The sequence below is a fragment of the Pleurodeles waltl genome, chromosome 1_1, assembly GCF_031143425.1.
Source record: "Pleurodeles waltl isolate 20211129_DDA chromosome 1_1, aPleWal1.hap1.20221129, whole genome shotgun sequence".
NCBI lineage: Eukaryota > Metazoa > Chordata > Amphibia > Caudata > Salamandridae > Pleurodeles > Pleurodeles waltl.
The window spans coordinates 864,551,649-864,570,715 of record NC_090436.1 but is presented as its reverse complement, the minus strand read 5'-3'; the positions used below and the strand labels follow the sequence as shown (position 1 = coordinate 864,570,715).

The 19,067-nt window shown below is 43.9% G+C and overlaps 1 protein-coding gene across 1 annotated transcript in view; it reads right to left on the bottom strand.

Annotated features, from left to right (window-relative positions):
• Window positions 1–19,067, bottom strand: part of SLC28A3 (solute carrier family 28 member 3) — a 281,213-nt gene that overhangs the window by 144,649 nt on the left and 117,497 nt on the right. The window contains exon 3 of the mRNA XM_069229756.1: window positions 13,700–13,782. Within this exon, the coding sequence (XP_069085857.1) occupies window positions 13,700–13,782 (83 nt within the window). The remainder of the gene's footprint in view (window positions 1–13,699; window positions 13,783–19,067) is intronic.

Here is a 19,067-nt window from a genome sequence, read left to right as displayed (position 1 = left end):
AGTGCCTTTAGGGCCAATGGAACAGCAACAGGTGATGCTTCCTCAACAGGTCACAGACCAAAGGATGAGTCAAAATAACACAGTGCAACAGTACCCATTGCATGGTGAGAATGGAATAAACGATGAATGGTCGGATGAGAGTTCAGATAGTGAGGAGTGTAGGCTTGCAGCGTCCTTAGAGGTAGGCCAGAAAGTGCCCTATGTTCAGGGGAAGGTAATGGGTCACAAGGTTTCATTCTTGGTTGCCGCAGGAGCTACACGCCCTACGGTCAGAAGTGCAGAGGTTCCGAAACTGCCCGTTTCTGGACATACAGTTAAGGTAGTGGGAGTAGCAAACCAACTCCTGACTAACACGATCACAGATCCTGTTCAGGTTGAGCATGGCACTTTCCAGGGATTGCACCGATTTGTGGTTTTCGATTCAAGTCCTGTGTCCCTACTGGGAAGAGACTTAGGGCCATATTTATACTTTTTGACGCACAACTGCGCCAACGCAGTTGTGCGTAAAAAATGTTAACGCCATTCCAAAGCGCCATGCGGGCGCCTTATTTATGGAATGACGTTAGCCGGCGCAGCTGACTGGTGTGCGTAAAAAAAAATGACCCACACCAGGCAGCGCCGACGTAGGGGAAAATGGAGCTTGGGCGTAAAAAAATGGGGCAAGTCAGGTCTGAGGCAAAATATTAGCCTCAACCCGATTTGCGCCATTTTTTTTTACTCCCAACCCCCATTGAAATGACTCCTGTCTTAGCACAGACAGGAGTCATGCCCCCTTGCCCAATGGCCATGCCCAGGGGACTTATGTCCCCTGGGCATGGTCATTGGGCATAGTGGCATGTAGGGGGGCACAAATCAGGCCCCCCATGCCACAAAAAAATAAAAAATAAAATACTTACCTGAACTTACCTTAAGTTCCCTGGGATGGGTCCCTCCATCCTTGGGCGTCCTCCTGGGGTGGGCAAGGATGGTAGGGGGTGTCCCTGGGGGCATGGGAGGGCACCTCTTGGCTCCTTCCGAGCCCACAGGTCCCTTAACGCCTGCCCTGACCAGGCGTTAAAAAATGACGCAAAAGCGGCTGGACGTCATTTTTTTTTACCCGCCCACTCCCGTGCGTCATTTTTGCACGGGAGTTTAAATAAGGCGCACATGCCTTGGAGTCATTTTTTAGACGGGAACGCCTACCTTGCATATCATTAACGCAAGGTAGGTGTCCACGCTAAAAAATGACGCAAACTCCAAGATCTTTGGCGCTAGACGGGTCTAACGCCAAAGTATAAATATGGAGTTAGCTTTGCGTAAAAAAAACGACGCAAATCCGGCGCAAACAGAGTATAAATATGCCCCTTACTGTGAAAGACAAGGTGTTCAATCACCTGTTCCAATGAGGGGATTTAGGTCCAGACAAACAGTGATGATGAAGGAGAAGAACAGGTTTCAGAGCCTGAAACTGAGACCACAGACGAGGAATATCCTCTGATTAAGTTCTTCCCGATGTTCACAGTGGCTGATCTCCCAGCAGACTTGCAGGGAACAGTCCAAGAGAAGGTGTGGGACTTGTCAGGGAAAGAAGTAGGACTGATAAAGGGAGTAGAACCAGTTAAAGTCAGTGTGAAGCCAAATGTTGCGTTTCCCCAGACACCGCAGTATCATATGGCGCAAGATGTCCTTTTAAAGGTTGCGCAATTAATTGCAGACTTTGTGAAACAGGGGGTCTTGAAAGAAGTGATGAGCAGTTCATGTAATTCACCGATAATGGGACTGAGAAAGCCTTGTGGGAAGGTTTGAATTGTCCAAGATTTGAGAAAGATCAATGACATAGTGGTGAAATGCTGCCCAGTGGTGCCAAATCTGGCTGTGATCATGTTTCAGTTTCAATGCATGCAGAATGGTTCACAGTAACTGATCTGTCCCAAGCGTTCTTTTCTGTGTCTCTTCATGAGGACAGCCAATTTCTCTTCAGTTTTAAATTCCTGGATAAGGTTTACAGTTGGTGTCATATTCCTCAAGGGTTTTCGGAATCACCTTCCATATTCAATCAAATATTGAAAAAGGATTTGGAGTCATTGGAGTTACCTTTTCAAACGACTCTAGTGCAGTACATTGATGATTTGCTGATCGCTTCCAAAACGAGGGATGAGTTCAAGTATGATTCGATTGCCTTACTGAATCACCTGGGAAAGAACAGACACAAGGTGTCCCCAAAGAAATTGCAATATTGCCAGAAAGAGGTGAAGTACTTGGGTCATCAAATTGAGAAAGGGTTGAGGAATTTATCCAGGGAAAGAGTGACTGCACTATTACAGATGAATCCCCCAACAACACGGAGAGATGTTAGGATGTTTCTAGGCATGGTGGGTTACTGTTGTCAATGGATCCAACATTTCTCAGTCATCTCCAAGCCATTGGTGAGACTGACAGTCAAAGAGGGGCCGGATGTGATAGTGTTGGGAGAGAAGGAAATGAAAGCGTTTACCGAGTTAAGGGAAAGCATGTGCAGGGCTCCAGCTTTAGGTATGCCTGATTACACGAAGCCTTTTGTTTTGTTTTGTCATGAACGTGATGCATGTTCTTTGTCTGTTCTGACACAGGTCCATGGAGGTGTAAACCGACCAGTAGCAGATTTTTCAGCTACGTTGGACCCAGTTGCAGCAGCCTTACCGGGTTGTCTGCGTGCAGTAGCAGCAGTTGGACAAAGCCTCACACAGTGTGAAGGCACATGAAGGCACAGTGATGGGACATCCTCTAACAGTCATGGTCCCTCAATCAGTTGAAATCCTGTTGACCTGTACCAAAACGCAGCACATGACAAATGCAAGACTGACTAAACATGAAACTATTATATTGGGGTCACCAAATGTAACGTTAAAAAGATGTAGTGTTGAACCCAGCAACTTTTCTTCCAAGTGAAAACACAGAGGTTGAAAATGTAGAAGATGTAGAACATGATTGTCTTGAGGTAACAGAAATGTGCACCAAACCGAGGCCTGATATTAAAGATACCCAATTGGAAGAAAATGACCAAATTATCTTTGTTGATGGCTCATGTTTGAGAGACTCAGTAGGAGTGCTGAGAACCGGGTATGCTGTATGTACGATTTCTGGTATCCTGGAAGCGTCTTGGCTTAAAGGAGTATATTCTGCTCAAGTAGCTGAACTGGTTGCTCTTACTATGCTTGCCATGCTTCTGCCCAGTTGAGAGTGACTATCTATACTGATAACAGGTACGGATTGGGAATTGTCCATGATTTTGGCTAACTGTGGTCACAAAGGGGTTTCTTGACCTCCTCTGGTTCGCCAGTGAAAAATGGTGAGAGAATTAAGGAGTTGTTGCACACGATTCAGTTACCTCATGAGATTGCCGTGGTGAAATGCAGTGCGCACCTGAAGTCACAAGTCTTTGTTTCAATGGGAAATGGATATGCGGATCAAGTTGCAAGGTTTTGCGCATTGAAATGTATATCGTTTAAGGATCAGTGGGAATTGTTGCCTGAAAAAGAAAATGAGAGATGTGCAGGTTACGCATTCAGGGTGATTGATACGTTAGAAGAGTTGAGATTGTTGCAGGGACGTGACAGCAAAGATGAGAAGCGTTCTTGGGTTAGGATGCAATGCGTACAAAGGCCAGATGATTTATGGGTCTCAGACGAAGGAAAAATGGTCTTGCCGAACAGTCTTTTGTCACAATTTGCAAGGTTTTACCATGGTCAACCACATATTGGGAGGGATGCCATGATCAGGTTGTTCAAAATTGACTGGTTTAACCCGAAGTTCAGACAAGCTACAGAAGTGATTTGCCATAGGTGTGTCATCTGCCAACAGATGAATGCGGGAAAAGGAACGGTGGTGAATTTGAGCCACATTGGGAGGGCTGGAGGTCCATTAAGCAGAATGCAATTGGATTTTATTGAGATGCCCGTGTGCGGAGGTTTGAGATATGTGTTGGTGATTGTGTGTATCTTTAGCCATTGGATTGAAGCGTACCCTACACGCAGGAATGACAGCCTCACAGTAGCGAAGCTGCTGCTTAGGCAATTGACATCACATTTCAGTTTTCCGATCTCTTTAGAATCAGATAGGGGAAGTCATTTCAACAACAAGGTGGTTAAGCTATTGTGTGCAGCATTGAACATTGAGCAAAAGTTGCATTGTAGTTACCACCCTGAAGCATCAGGACTAGTGGAGCAGATGAATGGTACCCTGAAGTCGAGAATGGCAAAAATGTGTGCAGCCACGAATTTGAAATGGCCCGATGCATTACCTTTGGTGTTAATGTCAATGAGAAATACACCTAACAAAAAAACAAGATTGTCCCCTCATGAGATTCTCATGGGCCGAGCTATGAGACTGCCCGCAGTGCCTGCGAATGCTCTTGTGAATATCACGAATGATATGGTGTTGGACTACTGCAAGGGTCTGGCTGATGTGGTCTGCTCTTTTTCTCACCAGGTGAAAGCTATCACCCTGCCACCGATAAATGATCCAGGACACAACCTGAGGGCTGGTGACTGGGTTGTCATCAAGAAACACGTAAGGAAGACGTGTTTGGAGCCACGTTGGAAGGGGCCATATCAAGTGATACTAACGATTACTACTGCTGTGAAGTGTGCAGGAATTCCGAACTGGATCCATGCCAGTCACCCGAAAAAGGTGACGTGTCCAACTGATGAGGAAGTTGAGTTGTTGAAAGTGCCAACAACAGAGAAGGAAGTCTCAGGGCCGGAGAGTGATAGAAGGGGAACTGAGACAGAAGGAGAGCCCATTGAGGACGGCTTGGTCACTCCAGTAAGAGACGAGGGAGAAGGGATCCAGAGGGGTGACGGTGAGCCTATCTCAACTGAGGCAGCAGGAGAGCCTAATCAGAGGGAGGTTCTCACAGAAGCAGACGGTTATGGGAATGAGCTAGAGCATTTGACAGACCAAGAAGGCGAAGGCGTTGAGGTGGAAGAGAGTCAGAGTATTCAAACTCCTCCTGAGCAGATTGCAGGTCCATCAAAAGAAAACACCATAGAGCCAAGAGAAGGCGAAGGGTTGCCACAGGAAAGATCAAAGGCCAGAGAGACACTGAAAGGAGACAAGTGGCAAGAATTGCAAGTGAAAAGGGGAGAAGTAGTTGTTCAAGATGCAATAGAGGAAGAAGTTGATACAAAAAGGAGAGAAGATCTAAGTGAAGGAGAGTTGCAAGGTGATCGCAAGTTGAAAAGAAAAAGAGTAGCAAACAGAAGGTACGCAGGTCCTGAATGGGCATATGCAACGACAGCTGAATGGCAACAAGAGTTCTTGGCGTTTTGCTTTGATCGAGAAATTCCAGGTCAATACTTTAGCACCTGAATCTGGCTGAAGAGACTGAATTGGTGTAAAGATCGAATTAAAGTTGAGAAAACGAGAGCGAGAATTTACCGGATGAGACTTTGAAAACCTGAATTGACTTTTGAAAAACGATTTTGACAAGGATTCTGGGAGTGAAAGCTGTAAATAATTGCTGACGGAAGATTTTCGCTTGTTTTGACTTTGCTGCGAGAAAAAAAAAAAAGGAAGGGGGAAAAAAAGAGAAAAAAATGTTTCAGTCTGACTATCCTTTTTTGTTTGAATTAACCATCCCTCACTTTCTGATTCTTTACAGCTCATGGCTAACACTAGGCAGGATAATAGAGGGAGTAGGCGTTGTAAATATTTGGGTGTTGGTTGGGGTGTTGTGTGTGTGATATTCATTATGGTTGTGGTTGTGGGTATGACATTAATGGATAAGAGTGGGACTAACAATGCTACAATTCCTGAAACTACCAATGCACTAACAGCTTGGGAGAAGTTTGAGTTGGATACGAAATATTTGCATGAGGAAACTAACGCAAAAGGGGAACTTTCTACTAACGTTTTCTATCGCTTTCTGAGTTAGTATGTTGACACAATGGATGCAAAGGATTGCTTTGTGTGCACACAGATTCCTGTTTCAGTACAAGAGGGGGTTACCTATCATAGTTTGCTACTAACTTATGGGATAAGTTGTAGTCTGTTACTAACAAGATTCTATAATCAGGAAGAGATTCAATACTTTTACTCAAACTATGACCTTGTGTTTTCTTATGTTCCTATAATAGAGGTTCTGAGTGGGGTAGCTAGGTACTATAGTATAAAGCTAGTTAAAGGATTCTTTGAGCCGACATTAGCGATTAGTACATCTTATGCACACCGTAATAATTTGACATGCTTGCTTACACCTGTAGAGAAAAGTTTTTTAGATCACACGGAAGATAGAAGTAGGGCATTAAAGGGTAAATTAGAGAAAGGATTGCAGCAGCGGGCTTTTGCTAGTAGTAAAGGTTGTGGTGCAATTAGAGAACAAGGGAAGTTAGCTTTAGATGCACTACATGTAGGGAAGCTTTGCATATCTAGGCCAAAATCATATTTTGACAATGTGTTTGTGGGAATGAGTGAATATAAGCATGTGTTTTTGTTGCAGAGTAAATGGACGTTCATGTTAAATGGACAGGATCCAGCGATCCCAGGGATCTATTACATATGTGGACTTAATGCTTTTTACCGTCTTCCAAAGGGATGGTATGAGACATGTTATTTGGGGATAGTTTTCCCAAAGATATATCAACTTGACGATTTGAAAAGGTTTCCGAAATTGTCTGAATTACATCGTACCAGGCAGAAGAGAGAAACTGCTGCTGATGTAGTAGGAGACATATTTGGGGTGATAATTCCCTCAGTGGGAGTTATCTTAAACTCCTTAAAGATTCTAAAGTTGTCTACTATTGTGGATAACATACTGACAAATTTTTCAGGGGCTATACTCCTGATGGATACTGAACTTGCTGCTGAGAGCGCTATGACTCTTTAAAACAGGCTTGCTTTAGACATTCTTTTAGCGAAAAATGGTGGAGTTTGTAGGATGCTTAATGAGCGTCATTGTTGTACATATATACCAGATAATAGTAATGAGATTAGAAGTATGCTTACTAATTTGACTAGGGATAGTACAGACTTGAAGGAATTGAAAGAACCAGGTGTTTGGGAAAAGGTTGGGAAAGGATTTGCTTCAGTGGGAAATTGGCTTAGTAACATTTGGCATGGGATATTGTCTAAAATAATACAGGGATTATTGATTGTTATAGTTTGCCTATTTGGATTGTGGGTGGCATGTAAAATTAGTAAAAGAATAAAATTGAAGATGGCGGCAAATAATAAGAGGAGGGAAGAAAAACAAAGGGAAAAATTGTATAGGGCAAAATCAAAGCGGAAGCCAATAAGGGAGGAAATTGAGCTGACAGAATTTTAGGATGTAAAATTTGTGGGGAATGTTTTTGTGATGACAAGAGTCATCAGAGGAGGGATTGTTGGAGTGTGTCTGTAAAATGCAATATTAACATGAAAAGCTTGCAAAATATTGTGTGATGAAGCTGCATAGAAAATGTGTTAACATAGAAAATAATGCACGCGTTTGAAATGTGCCCATGGGGAGTGGCTATCAATGTATACAAAGGCTAATGAAAGCTGTTAATTCTGAATGAATTATGTACTAATGTTTTGAATTTGTATTAGCATATCATAATTAGAGTTATGCATTACGAGTTGCTTATTAATTAAAGGGCCTTAGCTTAGCAAGGGTGTAGGAAGTTGGCTCTGTATGCACTATTTCAAAGTAAGGAATAGTATGCACAGAGTCCAAGGGTTCCCCTTAGAGGTAAGATAGTGGCAAAAAGAGATAATACTAATGCTCTATTTTGTGGTAGTGTGGTCGAGCAGTAGGCTTACCAAAGGAGTAGTGTTAAGCATTTGTTGTACACACACAGGCAATAAATGAGGAACACACACTCAGAGACAATTCCAGGCCAATAGGTTTTTGTATAGAAAAATATATTTTCTTAGTTTATTTTAAGAACCACAGGTTCAAATTTTACATGTAATACTTTAAATGAAAGGTATTGCAGGTAGGTACTTTAGGAACTTTGAATAATCACAATAGCATATATACTTTTCAAATAATTCGCATATAGCTATTTTAAAACTAGACACAGTGCAATTTTCACAGTTCCTAGGGGGAGTAAGAGTTTGTTAGTTCTTGCAGGTAAGTAAACCACCTACGGGGTTCAAGTTTGGGTCCAAGGTAGCCCACCGTTGGGGGTTCAGAGCAACCCCAAAGTTACCACACCAGCAGCTCAGGGCCAGTCAGGTGCAGAGTTCAAAGTGGTGCCCAAAACGCATAAGCTTCAATGGAGAAGGGGGTGCCCCGGTTCCAGTCTGCCAGCAGGTAAGTACCCACGTCTTCGGGGGCAGACCAGGGGAGTTTTGTAGGGCACCGGGGGGACACAAGTTAGCACAGAAAGTACACCCTCAGCAGCACGGGGGCGGCCGGGTGCAGTGTACAAACACACGTCGGGTTTCCAATGGAAATCAATGGGAGACCAAGGGGTCTCTTCAGCGATGCAGGCAGGCAAGGGGGGGGCTCCTCGGGGTAGCCACCACCTGGGCAAGGGAGAGAGCCTCCTGGGGGTCACTCCTGCACTGGAGTTCCGATCTTTCAGGTCCTGGGGGCTGCGGGTGCAGAGTCTTTTCCAGGCGTCGGGATCTGGGAGTCAGGCAGTCGCGGTCAGGGGGAGCCTCGGGATTCCCTCTGCAGGCGTCGCTGTGGGGGCTCCGGGGGGGCAACTCTGGCTACTCACAGTCTCGTAGTCGCCGGGGAGTCCTCCCTGAAGTGTTGTTTCTCCACAAGTCGAGCCGGGGGCGTCGGGTGCAGAGTTGCAAGTCTCACGCTTCTGGCGGGAAACGCAGTTGTCTTGAAGTTGCTTCTTTGGAAACAAAGTTGCAGTCTTGGATGAACAGAGCCGCTGTCCTCGGGAGTTTCTTGGTCCTTCTAGAACAGGGCAGTCCTCTGAGGATTCAGAGGTCGCTGGTCCTGGGGAAAGCGTCGCTGGAGCAGTGTCTTTTCGAAGTGGGGAGACAGGCCGGTAGAGCTGGGGCCAAAGCAGTTGGTGTCTCCGTCTTCTATGCAGGGTTTTTCAGCTCAGCAGTCCTCTTCTTCTTAGGTTGCAGGAATCTGAGTTCCTAGGTTCAGAATTTAGGGGTGTGTTTAGGTCAGGGAGGGCAGTAGCCAATGGCTACTAGCCCTGAGGGTGGCTACACCCTCTTTGTGCCTCCTCCCAAGGGGAGGGGCTCACATTCCTATCCCTATTGGGGGGCTCCTCCATCTGCAAGATGGAGGATTCCTAAAAGTCAGAGTCACTTCAGCTCAGGTTGCCTTAGGGGCTGTCCTGACTGGTCAGTGACTCCTCCTTGTTTTTCTCATTATCTCCTCCGGCCTTGCCACCAAAAGTGGGGCTGTGGCCGGAGGGGGCGGGCAAATCCACTAGCTGGAATGCCCTGTGGTGCTGTAACAAAGGGGGTGAGCCTTTGAGGCTCACCGCCAGGTGTTACAGCTCCTGCAAGGGGGAGGTGATAAGCATCCCCACCCAGTGCAGGCTTTGTTACTAGCCACAGAGTGACAAAGGCACTCTTCATGTGGCCAGCAACATGTCTCGAGTGTGGCAGGCTGCTAAAACCAGTCAGCCTACACGGGTAGTTGGTTAAGGTTTCAGGGGGCACCTCTAAGGTGCCCTCTGGGGTGTATGTTACAATAAAATGTACACTGGCATCAGTGTGCATTTATTGTGCTGAGAAGTTTGATAACAAACTTCCCAGTTTTCAGTGTAGCCATTATGGTGCTGTGGAGTTCGTGTTTGACAGACTCCCAGACCATATACTCTTATGGCTACCCTGCACTTACAATGTCTAAGGTTTTGCTTAGACACTGTAGGGGCACAGTGCTCATGCACTGGTGCCCTCACCTATGGTATAGTGCACCCTGCCTTAGGGCTGTAAGGCCTGCTAGAGGGGTGACTTATCTATACTGCATAGGCAGTGTGAGGTGGGCATGGCATCCTGAGGGGAGTGCCATGCCGACTTACTCGTTTTGTCCTCACCAGCACACACAAGCTGGCAAGCAGTGTGTCTGTGCTGAGTGAGGGGTCCCCAGGGTGGCATAAGATATGCTGCAGCCCTTAGAGACCTTCCCTGGCATCAGGGCCCTTGGTACCAGGGGTACCAGTTACAAGGGACTTACCTGGATGCCAGGGTGTGCCAATTGTGAAAACAAAGTACAGGTTAGGGAAAGAACACTGGTGCTGGGGCCTGGTTAGCAGGCCTCAGCACACTTTCAAATCAAAACTTAGCATCAGCAAAGGCAAAAAGTCAGGGGGTAACCATGCCAAGGAGGCATTTCCTTACAAAGGGTCTGGGCCTAGTTGGCTGGTCTCATATTAAACTGTATTTTTTCTAACGTGTAATATGCTGTTTTCCTGAAGGACACCAAGTTGTACTTTTCCAGAAGTTATGTGTGTGTAGTCGTAGTAAATTCTTTCTTAAGAGAACCGACTTGTTCAAGGAGACGTTCTTGCTGAATGCAACAGTGTAATTCGTAACAGGTGCAAGGTTAGCTGGAGTAGGAGAGAACAATGGAGACACTGACTGAAGCGCAAAGTGTAACTTTTCTTACCTGACATTCCAACTAATGAAGACGCCAATAACATGGACCAATCTGCGACATGAGAACTGTGGTTTGTGGAAAATTCTGGCAAGATGCGTGAAGGATTATTGGACAGAGATAACGATGCACCAATTATTATCCAATGAGGAGTTAAGAGCTAATTAGACAGTTTTGATTTAACGGAATGACCCAAGGAGCTTGGCGCGCAGAAACTTTGAGACTCCACTTACTTCACAGAGACTTTAACTCTTTTGCTTTGTCCTGATACTTTAAACCATCTTCTACCTGTTCTTACCTGATACTTACTTCTCCTCCATATGAGGGAAGATCCTATTCCTTAGCTATGCTATACCGAGACTTTGCCCCGTCCTATCTCTGCTGATGGTGAACCGACTGATGTCCTGAGGACGAAGACTGACGCTGTTTGCTGATCTGTTGAATTGGTAACTATCTGATGCAAAATTGTAATTGTCTGTTTGCCTTTTCTTTCTAGGTACCAACTTCTCTTTTGATAGAGGCCATAGTTTAGATGTTTTCCAAATTCATGTTTGCTAAAATGTTTTGCATGAAGCCCAACATGCTAATGCTAATTTGAGGTTAGTTAAGGTGTTCACAAATATCCTACGCAAATTAGATAAGTGACTGAGTTCTTGCTTTGTTGAATCATGTACTACTGAGACTTTGCTAAGTTGCTTCATAATAATGACGTGTTTAATACTGAATGAATATTCTCTATGCATTGATTATTTGCGTTCTAATTGCAAATCTGAAGAGTTACTACTGAGATGAATTGCTAATGAGTTTACCAGAAATGACATTAGATTGTAACTAATCGGGAATAAATATCCTAACACATAACTAAATTGGTGTGGTTATTCATGACTGAAAGGTCATGGTGTGTTCAAATTATTGATTCTTACTAAATGTTATTTATTGGGTTGCTTATTAGTCATTGAAATTATTGATTGGTTTATTGATCTATTGATTTGGGATGCCAAAAAGACATCTCGTACTGGGAAGTCCCCGAACGTGGTCCAAAGGTTTGTTGACCTATACGCGTCTCCTTGTAAGTTTACTTATTAAGGCTCTGACGCGCTATCGCCTGCAACAGTCAGGCAGATGAAAACGAATTCCCTCATAAGTGAGTTCAATGGCAGAATTAGAAAATCTATAAAGATTTATTACAAGAATTCAAGCGGTACAATACAAAATGTGTAAAGTGCAAATGCATAAAGTAATCGTCATGAAGACACCCAGCAATAGAGCAGTACTGAATAAAAAGCAAATCATAAATATTGTCAGTCCCAAAAGAGCCACAAAATCAGTAAGAAATCGTCTTCACTAGTAGCATCCGAAAAGTCTCTGGCTCACCCCCAAATTTGTTTTTGTTTTTAGTGAAATCTCCTAGAACATAATAGAAGCCTACAGAATCATTGTGATGTGAGAAAAAGAAATACATTCTCAGCAAATCAGAACATTGAATTAAAGATTGTCATACAACCTTACCACCCAAGTAGTATCCCACTTAATGAATATTGATTCTTCCCCCTCCATGCTTCAGTCATCTGGAGATTTCAGAAGAAACTAGCTACACAACAACAGTGAACTATTGGGAATGAATGCAATACTGCGAGCAAGAGGAAGAAACTTTAAGAAAAGTAACATTACTGTGCCCATGCTAGAAAATCTTCTTCAAGAACAGTGTCATTCAGAAATAAACAAACATGACTACGTACAGTCAAAATAGGAAACAGTGAACAAGCAGGATAAGACATCCATTTTGAACAACTTGGGGTTGAGGCCTTATTGAGCCATAGTTAACATAAGCCAAGAAAATGCACTTAACAAGTCACAACAAAATTGTTTCAAAGGCAATAGTACCATATGCAAATACATATGTGTCTTTGGGTATAGATTACTATTCTGCACATTGTTAATAAATATTAACCTCACAAAATCTTCTACACTCAGTAGTGTGCAAGTTCCAGTATATGGAGGAAGATGTGAAAAATCATAGTAGGCCAGGACAACCAAGGTCCGAACTACAGCGGGCCTAGGGTACTACGAAGGGAATCATTGGGGAGGGAAATCACAAGCTGAAGGGGCTAGTACTAAGGGTGAACTTTCAGAAAGGGAAACAATGTAGGTGTCAGCGCTCAACAAGGTAGGACATACCACTGCTAGGGAGATGACTGGTTAAGAGAGTGTACCTCCAAAAACCTAAAACAGGTACCTCCAAAAATAGCGGAAGGAAGGAGCGTGAAGGAATGGGTCACCAAGGGTTGAACCCTCCAATCATATGTGTACTTAAAACAGTCCTGGTATAAAAGTAGAGTAGGCAGAAGCAAATATAGCAATAGGCACATCAAAAGCAAATGGTTGAGTAAGGGGATTGAGGGGCTTGGCAATGGAAGGGGGTGACTTCAGACTGGGTTGGAAAAGCAGACCGAAGGTGAGGTGAGCAAAGAGGTGGGAGCTAGTTGTACCAAACAAGGAAGGGAGATGGAACCCCCTTCATAATGAGGTTGGCAATCAGTGAAACACGAGGGCAGATAAGTAGGTTGTTGCCCATGTGGACCGAGTATGATGCCGAGCCAGTTTCAAGATATGTGGCAATTCTGGAAACAATGGCCATCCTGGAAAGGCACATGACAGAAAAGAGGACACATTTTTTCAAAGGGAGAGATCTGGAGCAGAGGCTTCCATTTGGGGTTGCAGTGATGGAATATTTTTGAGCTGAATTGGAGCAATGTTACTGCTTCAGGGAGAGACTATGGTGCCCTTAACTAATGTACTGTTAGCTGTCATCTTGGCAAAAAGGCAGAGGTAATCTAGGCTACTTAGATTATTGTAATAATGAGAAGGGTAATTACTTTTTTCAAATTATCTGACCTACCTCTCTTGTACAAAGGGGTATTTTCTTTCAAGTCTTCCTTTGGCCTCTATGGGTGAAAAATGTTCGCATCCCAGTACAGTGAGACATACATCACAATGAGGCAATTTTCCAACCATTATGCGGACTTATAACAAAAGCATGAATGGACAGAGGAGGTAGGAAGGGCTGTACCATTATCGTTCTTTTAATATAAAACTAAGGTTTAACTCAAATAGCTATAACATAGTATAAATTATAACAATAATCTATCCTCCTATACGCCTTAAACTAAGCATTACCCTTTCTTGCGTTTGAGTTCCTCATCGTCATCTTCCAATTTACTTTTAGGGAGGTGATCCTCAATATAAGTCAGAGAAACTGGCTGCAAAAAATCCAACAGGAAATACAGTGAGCACAGTGTCACAACAGAGAAGGCATTGCACAATGTGGGTTTATATAGATACAACCACAATTCTTGCTACCAATGTTGCATAAAAATTACGTAAAGTGCAAAGTTGTTCAACAGCTGAAGTACTGCACTGGAAGAAAATGTCAAAATTATCAACAATGTTACTAATTTTAATATGAGAAGCATGCGTAATTCATTCTGAGAAGTAAGGTTCAACACCATCTGTAGTCTTGCTACTCACATAACTATTCACCAGACTAATCACCTTTGCAGCTTTCACCTCTGTAACCTTTTCTGAGGACCACACACTTTCTGTTACCATTTGAATACATCCTCTAGTTATCTTGGAAGGCACATGCTGCATAGCAGAGCACCCTTTTTGCTTGATGGCATTGTTCGCATACATAATGGATGCATGGGCGTAGGAAGTGTGGGGGACGCTGGGGATATGTCGCCCCCTAGATTTTGAAGTGGGGGGGACAAGGTGGAGGGGACGAGGGGAATCTTCACCCTTATAAGAGACACTCCCTCAATCCCTCTCTTATCACCACAGGGACATATGGTAATTGTTTTAAAGTAGTTTCAGAGGCTCCCCTGCTGTGCTGCAGTGTCTTAGTGAAGCAGCGCAGCAAGACATAAAGAGAGGCAAATCATCATCTGAAAAGGCCCTCAGCTGACACCCGAGTTCCTGAGATTTCCTCTTAGCTGCAAAACAACATTTTGAAAAGGAGAGGGGCTATATAATGAAAACAAGTATGCACTGTTTTCATTTAAATTGTAACAAAATTGGCAAACCTTTGATGCTATATCAACTTTTTATAAAAAAGTAATGGACATTTTTTGGGGGGGTTCCAGATTGTAGAAAAGGCAGTTGGTTTTATAGATCCTTGTGCCTTTCTTCACCAGCTTCCCTTCTGTCTAGGAGGCACATATTAAGTCCTAGTTTTATATTTTTCTTTGGGATCTTTGCAGCTCTATTTTAACTTTTCTAGAGGCAATAATATAAGTACCCGAATACAACCAAATTGCATATTGAGCTGGGCAGGTCACTAAAAGCTTGAGCCAGGTATGAGCCAAATGCCTGGCTGTGAATCAGCTCGAGGTCCTTTTGGAACCTCTAGCCCAAACCGAGCCGAGCTTTCACTTGAGATGATATGACCTCACAGCTACAACTGCTGACTATGTAACATGGGGAATGATGTTTGACTATTGGCCTCGGCTCCACATCCTGTGAACCCTGGCAAATATCACTGTGCTGAAAAAAATAAAACATGTTTCACTGTTTGTCTCTTGTGAAGAACTTGTCTGTCCTTGGGCAAAGTTTGCACTATCTAGAAATGTCCAAATTAAAATATGAAGTCTGTCTGCCTCCTGAGCTTTAATCTCATCCTGTAAGAATTACGTCCAAAGGATTACCCTTTGATGTCAGAAAGAGATACGCATCTAGTTCCTGAACTGCTCAGTGTAAAACTAATAAATCTGGGATCAAACCCAGCTTCCATAAATTCTATGATCCTAGGCAACTACTTTAGTTCACTAAATCTCCATTTTGTTCATTGTGCCCATTAGTGGATGCAAAATTGTAGTCCTACTTGTATGTTTGTCAAATGTCCCGGGTTTAGATTTTCAAGATGTGGTCACTTTAACCAACCTTTTTTTAACTGTCATAACCATGCTTTTTTGACTGTCTGACCAGGCACTAGTAATTTAACTGACTGTTCTGAAGTTCACTCTAGCCTTGAACCCTCTGCCTTTTTATTTAGACTCCAAGGCTTTGCACATTATTTGTGTGCCTGGTTGCCCACAGGATCACCATCCTGTGCCACTGAGGACAAAAGAGGAGGGCGCTGTTTGCTGTCTACTCTTTACTGTCTGCAGCCCGCCAATGACGAGACCTAGGACCTCCACTTGGATACCCCCCCACCTGGCAGAACCAGGCTCTGTTTCTCTAGTGCCACAGGCCCACCTCAGAAACAGCCCTACCAAGTTTCCTACATGCATGTGTTATAAGCTGCTTCAGCCTAGATTTTTTCTTTGAATTGTGAGACTTGTAGTCTTGCTTTTTAAATAATAAAACCAATGCTTTTAGTCCAAGAATTCAAATAAATAAATCCTGAATGGAGCAGTCATAATGCATGGGAAAGTTGGCAGCTATGTATCCTGACCTGCTTGATACTTCAAAGCCACGTTTCATACTGAGAAAGAGGACAGTGTGCTGCCCAGCCCAATACCTGCATACCACTGCCAGGTAACAGATTGTTAGAGTGTAACCATGCACACTCCAATGACATGTAAAGTTTAACAGAGACAGCAATGCAGTCCTTTTTATACTTTTCATTTTTCAGTGCATAAAAGCATGGGAACTATGATCCTGACTACAACGGAGATGGGTTCAGAGTTGTAGAAAAAAATAACATCATATCATTTCATCATTTTGACTTATAGATAACTTGTGAATATTTTATTTATAGACCCAGCTGCCTTGTTTCTTGTTTCTAGCTTAAACGGATTACAAGATACTAGAACTGCAGTCATACAAATCACCGCGCAGTGGAAAGCTGTTCGCAAGGTGACCTGTCAGCCTTTAGGTTGCATAGTCTTCTATTTGGCTATTAAACGGGTACTAAGGATGTCACACCTTTGTAAACATGTCAAAATAATGAAATCATACCATCACAAAATGTGCTGCACCATGCCTTATAATTTGCCTTTTATTGCTGAATAATTGAGTAAACCATGCCACAAAATGTGGTGCTCTCCACTACATAATACCAGTGGCTCTGACCATCGGTGATAACTGCATCTAAAACATAATGCAGACACCTGGAGTGAAAAATAAATACACGATCAAACAAAATGTGTAAAATGGATTGCTCTAGTAGGAAAGCTTAGGGACAGATTTACATAAAAGTGGCACAGCATGGTGCTGTGCCAAAATGGGCAGCGCCGGCCTGTGTCACTTTAGAAATGCAGGGATGCACCATATTTAAGGGAATACGGCGCACTCCTGCGTTTCCTCCTGCGCTGGCGCTAAATTTAGCTGTCAGTGCCAACGCAGGCATCCTTGTACCATCGTGCAAGGGTGTCTGTGTTGAGGGGTGTGATTGTTTATGTGTGGGAAGGTGTCCCTTCCTGCACATAAACAATCTCTAATGGCGCTTTGGCACTTCTGTGTGTGCTGCAGAATGCAGCACACACAGAAGTGCCAAAGCGGTATTTTCAAATGATTGTTTATGTGCAGGAAGGGACACCTTCCCGCACATAAACAATCATTCCTGGCACTTTGCTTTTTCTATGCATGCGGCAGAATTCAGCACGCATAGAAAAAACAAAAAACGAAGAGGAATAAAAGTATTCATCCTCATTGCGCCCTGCTAACGCCACCCCTGGGGGTGGGGTTAGATTTTGGCGCTGCCTCAGGTTTATGAGATTTGATAAATCTGAGACAGCATCAAAATGCAATGGGTGTTGCTGTGGCCTTAACACCCATTGCACACCCCTTCCATGTACAGTGCTCTGTGGGAAGGGACCATATTCACGGCAGCTTGTAAATACGGCGCTATGCTTAGCACCACAGGAGCATCGCTAAAAGTGACGCTCCTGTGGTGCTAGGGACCTATAAATATGGCCCTCAGTTGGTTAAAAAATGACTTTCGATAGCTGTGTGTATAACTGGCTGGTGCACTGGGGACTACTGAGGTGTGTATATAGACCTGTGAGGTCCCAGCCTGATAGAGAAAGCATTGTGAATATGTAGGTCAGTTAAAAATATATTAACTATAGCGTAAGATAGGCTCTACACGCTACCACAAAATGTGCAAAAAAGACTTAGGGGAAAATTTACTAAGGCCCATATTTATACGTTTTGCCACAAAACTGCGCAAACGCAGTTTTGCGGCAAAAAGTATAACACCGACTTGCGTCATTTCAAAGCGCCAGACGGGCACCACATTTATGGAATGCCGCAGGCCGGCAGTCAGGTTGGGCTAGCATCAGAAAAAAATTACGTTAGCTGGGTGGGAGTGGTGTGACGGGTGAAGGAGGGTTTTGCCTCAAAAAATGACACTGGACTGGTTAGAGGCAAAAAGAAATGCTGTTAACCAGCCTAGCATCATTTCCTGACGCAAAACCATCCATACAACATGACTCCTGTCTTATAAACGACAGGAGTCATGCCCACCAACCCAATGACCAGCCTTGGGGACCAGGGTCCCCTGGCCATGGCCATTGCACCCAGTGCCATGCAGGGGGGCCCATGTCAGGGCCCCCAATGGCACTTTTTTTTTTTTTTAAATACTTACCTATACTTACCCTGGTGTGGATGGGGGCGTACCTGGGGCTTGGGGTGGGCACATGTGGGCCCATTCCATGGTGTTTCACCATGGAAATGGGTCCACAGGTCCCCTAATGCCTGGTCTGACCCAGGCGTTAAATAATAATAATAATAATAAATAAAGCATGCTTTGCACCATTATTTAGCCTCGCCTCATTTTAGCATGGGAATAAATATGGGGCTATGGGGTTAGCACCATTTTTCAGATGGGAATGCCTACCTTGCATCTCATTGACGCAAGGTAGGTGCATGGATCAAAAAAATGGTGCTAACACCAATATCTTGATGCTAGATGTGTCTAGCATCAAAATATAAATATGGAGTTAAGTTTGTGCTGAATTTGCATTAAAAAAATTATGCTGCAGGATGGCGGACCCCATCCCAGGTAAGTAAGGTAAGTAGAGGTAAGTATTTTAAAAACTTTTTTAAAGTGCTATGGGATGCCCTGAAATGGGGCCCCTTACATGGCACTGGCTGCAATAGCCATGCCCAGGGAACCCTTGTCCCCTGTGCTGGCTACTGGGGTGGTGGGCATGTCTCCTGTCTTTTATGAGACTGGAGTCATGTGGTATAGATGGTTTTGTGTCAGAAAATTACGCTAGGCTGGTTAAAGACATTTTTTTTGCCTCTAACCGGCCCTGCATCATTTTTTGGTGCAAAACCCACTTCTCCCATACCTCCACCCGGCTAAAGTCATTTTTTTTACGCTAGCCCACCCTCTGCGCTGGCTTGCGGGATTCCATAAATTTGATATCTGGCTAGTGCTCTGGAATGATGTAAGCCGGTGCTATATTTTTTGCCACAAAACTGCGTTTGCACAGCTTTCCGCCAAAAAGTATATATACGGGCCTTAGCGTCTCCTACCTACGCCCTTAATTCCGCCAGTTTGACAAGCAGACAATCCCATTCTAGAAACCCATATTCA